General features: G+C 32.4%; 1 protein-coding gene across 1 annotated transcript; it reads right to left on the bottom strand.

Moving 5' to 3' along the window:
• Positions 1 to 623: 623 nt before the first annotated feature.
• Positions 624 to 2,392, bottom strand: LOC149244754 (bifunctional pinoresinol-lariciresinol reductase 2-like). The gene is made up of 5 exons (XM_089368065.1): positions 2,072 to 2,392; positions 1,843 to 1,989; positions 1,472 to 1,712; positions 1,150 to 1,353; positions 624 to 1,071 (listed from the first exon to the last, which is right to left on the bottom strand). The coding sequence occupies exons 1-5, from the start codon at positions 2,249 to 2,251 to the stop codon at positions 908 to 910; spliced, it is 936 nt and encodes a 311-aa protein (XP_089224191.1). The 5' UTR covers positions 2,252 to 2,392; the 3' UTR covers positions 624 to 907.
• Between the last annotated feature and the right edge of the window lie 1,859 nt (positions 2,393 to 4,251).

Below are 4,251 nucleotides of genomic sequence, written 5' to 3'. Positions count from 1 at the left end.
ATACATAAGTTGCGTATTAGTGCTGGGTAAACCAAAATTTTGGAAAAAAATGGAAATATAAAACAGTGACTTTAGGCCTTGGAGTGTAAGTCTCGGGGTCCAACATTTATGGGCATAATCTTGCCAAATCCTCGAGGACCACCGCATAGGATTTGATGTTATCAATGATCACAGAAGAAATGGGATGAAATCTGTGGTACATCGATGTGAGACGGACAAAAAAAAGTTAAAAGCACTATACAATCCATTATTTTCATAAATACTTAACAGTCCAGTCTGACAGTCCATCCAGCCTGATTCAACAACCCATGGTATCAATTAATTGAAATGAGCTAAGCTGGCGGGTGACGTATTGAACTTCGATTTTTAATTTAGGAAAAGTTGAAACTTAGACGTGAACCCCATATATATATATATATATAAAACTGAAACCGGTCATTTTTTAACATGCCCGTCAATATGACAGTTTTTAAAATTATTGACCAGTCAAGAATGACATGTATATTTTTAAATAACAAATGTTTGACGGCTAAAACAACAGAAAACGTGTAAACAGGCGTCAAATTTAACCCCGGTTCCAGGTACAAAACGTAGTCCCTGGCCATGGAATAGTGCAATCATAATTAAGTTACTCAATGTAGTGCATAGCTTGAAAAATATTACAACCTGCTCATTTTCAGATCTCATATCTCATAGAGATGTACATTCATTATTGAATATTACAGACGTCTTAAATCTTGAATATGGCGTTACTACAACAGATTCTAGCCGGACTTCCTTGAATTTTGCTGAGTAGAATTAATCTGTGCCATCAAATTTCTAAACAAAGAATAATCTACCCATTCATTCAATTTGATTGAAGATGGCTGAGCTGCCACATGTTCTCTCACTCAAAGCTTCATCAAGCTTATAGGTAGCGCTTCAAATATGAATCCATGGTGGTGTATTTCACTTCTGGGTACAACTCTGTTGCTTCTCTGGCATCTGGCCCAATGTCAAAATTACAGAGATCACCTTTGTAAAATATATGGTAGAAGTGGGATATTCCAATCTGATGTTCGTAGGGTTGATCTGTTTACAAATCCACAATATCACATCACTGAATGAATAATCAGAACATCTTAAGGAAAATAATATATATATTTATACCTTTCATGCCTGCAAGAAAATCCTCTGCAGAGATGTATGTTTTCTTCAGAGTATTTCCTGAGAGTTGTTCCCACTTTTCCACAAGTTCCTTCTGAGAAAGTATATTTTGAGGTGGCCTGATATATACAGTCTTGTTCAGAGTGCGTGGATCATCAATTGTTTTCAGTGTGTATATTCCAATATCATCTTCATCCACCCAAACAGCTGAAGAAGAAAACAATAATCTGACATAAATAACCAGATGTTGTACAAACTATAGCAGAGTTTGAAATTCTTGAAGTAATAATTAGATGGAAAAAGCTCAGATGTTGTAATTACAGACCTTTAATGTTACCATCCCCATATATAACTACATTTTCAGGGGGAGGAATAAGGCGGCCAAGCTGAGCCAAACCTCCTGCTAAATACCCAGCAAATATATTTGAAGAGACATACGTGTAGGGAATGCCTGCAGATTCAATGGCCCGCCGAACCTTCCTCTTATCAATAAAGACCGCGTTACCAGGCTCCATAGCGTTCTCCATGCGGTCTGGGTCCATTCCAAATTCAGAAGGAAGAAACCTCTGCAATATTTTTCATGAAAGGCAAACAAATTTCACAATGCAGGTACAGAAACTTCATATAATTTCCAAAATCAAACACAGGTACAGAAACTATGGGATAATACCAGATATCATAACCAGGAGTACTGACCTTAATATTCCCAGCCTCTTTTATGGCTTCAACCAATTTCAGCTGTTGAAGTATTTGATTTGTGAAGTGGTTTCCTGCTATTGCACTTACCACAACATCCACCTGCTTCAAGGCTGCTACAAGGCTTTGGGGATCTTCAAACGATCCCTGCACATAAAGCTACATCAGATTGCAATTATTTTTTCATTGTTTCCGCGTAAATATTATATATAGATTGCAGAAGTTATACCTCCAAAAGTTTGGCACCCGCCTGTTTGAAGGAGAGCAACATGTGCACCTTCTCTATGTCAAACACCACTTGTGGCCTGAACAGAACGAAAGTTGGGTGGCCTAACGCTATGCTGGCTTTCACAAACCTCCTACCAATGTATCCAGTGCCACCCACAATTAGAACTCTGCTCTTAGCCATCTCCTATCTCTGGAAATTTACCGTGTGTTACCAGGGAGGAAGAAAGGTATACATATAGATCTCCCTGGTCACATGGAAAATGGGGAAGGTAAGGATAAAAGAAAATGACAGGCAAGACACCCAACTACCCGGGAAGGTAAAGATACCCGCTTATATCATGTGTTATAATATTGGGTTTTGTGGGTTTTTACTTTTAGTGAGAATTTATACAAAGTGTTTTTGAAGGGGGAATGAATCACTTCACTCCAGGTTATATATTTGATATAAATTTAATATTTTATTTATCGATAAAGATGATGATAATGGAAGAGGGTAGTGGGGTTTAGAAAATGAGTTGTTTATGGAGGCAAAGGAATTGCTCAGATGGTCAAAAGTGGTTGGAATCTCGGCAAAAAAATTTCAAAAAATCTTATAGAGGCAATATTTGAATCGTATTTTTGATGGTGGAATGGATTCAGCACCATCAAAAACCTCTAAAGCACCTAAAATTAAGAAGTTTGACAACTTTTACTTGGATTCACAAAAATCCCTGCAGGATTTTTTGAAAATATAACCGGAATTTCCATAACTTTCAGGACAAAAAAGCATAATATTTAGACTATGGCCTTAGGAAATTGGTGGTGTGACAAAAATGATTACATTAAACTTAGGCCACATTAACCTTAAATATTACTAAAACTGTGAAACTGTGACTTTTACATCATAGAGTCTTTTAAAAATGCAAGCTATCACTATTTGTTATATGCCTTTTCATCTACAATTATTCAATTTTTACTATTCAAAATAAATATATTTAATTTTTAAAAAATATTCATACTAAATTTTAATTTTAAAATATTTATAATAATGCCTATGTTCGAATTAAATTTGAATATATATATATATATATATATAATTTGATTGAAAACGAATTAAATAATTCTTTATTAATTTTCTTAAAATTAATTTTAAAGGATCATTATCATATTTAATATATATAAATTAATAAATTTATATATTATTATTTAAATGTTTTATTTTTTTAATGATAAATATCTTTATATTTTATATGAGGAATATTTATATTTCAAATTTTGAAAAACTATCTAGAATCAAAAACAAATTCTAAATCACTATAATAAAAAATTACCATATTATTTGTGAAAAGGATAACCATCATTTATCTTAAACATATAAAATAATATCTTATTTTATATTTAAATTTATAATATCATTATGTTATATATTTTATTTATATTAAATAATATACAAAATTTTAGTTTAATTTATTCAATTTAATATATTAAAAAAAGTGTTTATTTATTTAAAAATATAAACTAAAATAATTATAAAATTAATATAGATATGTCAAAATCTTTTTAAATATGTTATAATTAATCTTGGGCTTAGACTATGTCTTAACAGTTTTTTAGTTCATTTTATTGGGACATAAGGACACACATGTTAACAGCGCAAGGCACAAAAACATCTAGTAAGAATGAAATTCTACCTCAATAGAGAAAAGTGTTATAGTTTTCCTCGAATAACAGTGATTATTCAACCTACACCGACTAATAGCAACCACATAACCATCCCACTATTAATTTAACAACTAAGTTATAATAAAAATATTTAACTAAAAAGCTTAAAACCTAGCTTAACTCATCTTATTAATTTCAGATTATCTACTGAAATCTCAACCTCCGCAAAACATAATGAAATAAAATAAAACAATATTTTAAATAATAAATCCTTAGGGCACCCACCGCCTATTAAAAAGGAAAGAAGACAGTACCATTAACCTGTGACCAATTTAACACTAAAAGTACGTTCCGCAGTGTTTGATCATGTGAACCCACATGATAGCTGCTTGACCATGGGCACCAGTACCGTCCTAAAAGGAACTTCACACGTTTCGTACCTGCTCACCATTATTGTTGTGTCGTCCACTTTAATGAAAAGATGCGTCACTCTTCTTTATAATATTTATAATAATAAACATTTTAGCTAACTATTTTGGA

This window comes from Pinus tabuliformis, chromosome 8, assembly GCF_031772625.1.
Source record: "Pinus tabuliformis cultivar Carrire ecotype Pingquan chromosome 8, CPIR1, whole genome shotgun sequence".
NCBI classification, from domain to species: domain Eukaryota; kingdom Viridiplantae; phylum Streptophyta; class Pinopsida; order Pinales; family Pinaceae; genus Pinus; species Pinus tabuliformis.
This window is presented reverse-complemented; position numbering and strand designations above follow the sequence as displayed.

What these genes read in the sequence shown, in the direction of transcription:
- LOC149244754 (XM_089368065.1), bottom strand. Translation starts at nt 2,251, where the DNA reads ATGGCTAAGAGCAGAGTTCTAATTGTGGGTGGCACTGGATACATTGGT. An exon ending in AAGAGGCTGGGAATATTAAG is followed by an intron (nt 1,713 to 1,842) that starts GTCAGTACTCCT and finishes AAAATATTGCAG; the next exon opens with AGGTTTCTTCCTTCTGAATT. An exon ending in TTTTCTTGCAGGCATGAAAG is followed by an intron (nt 1,072 to 1,149) that starts GTATAAATATAT and finishes ATTTGTAAACAG; the next exon opens with ATCAACCCTACGAACATCAG.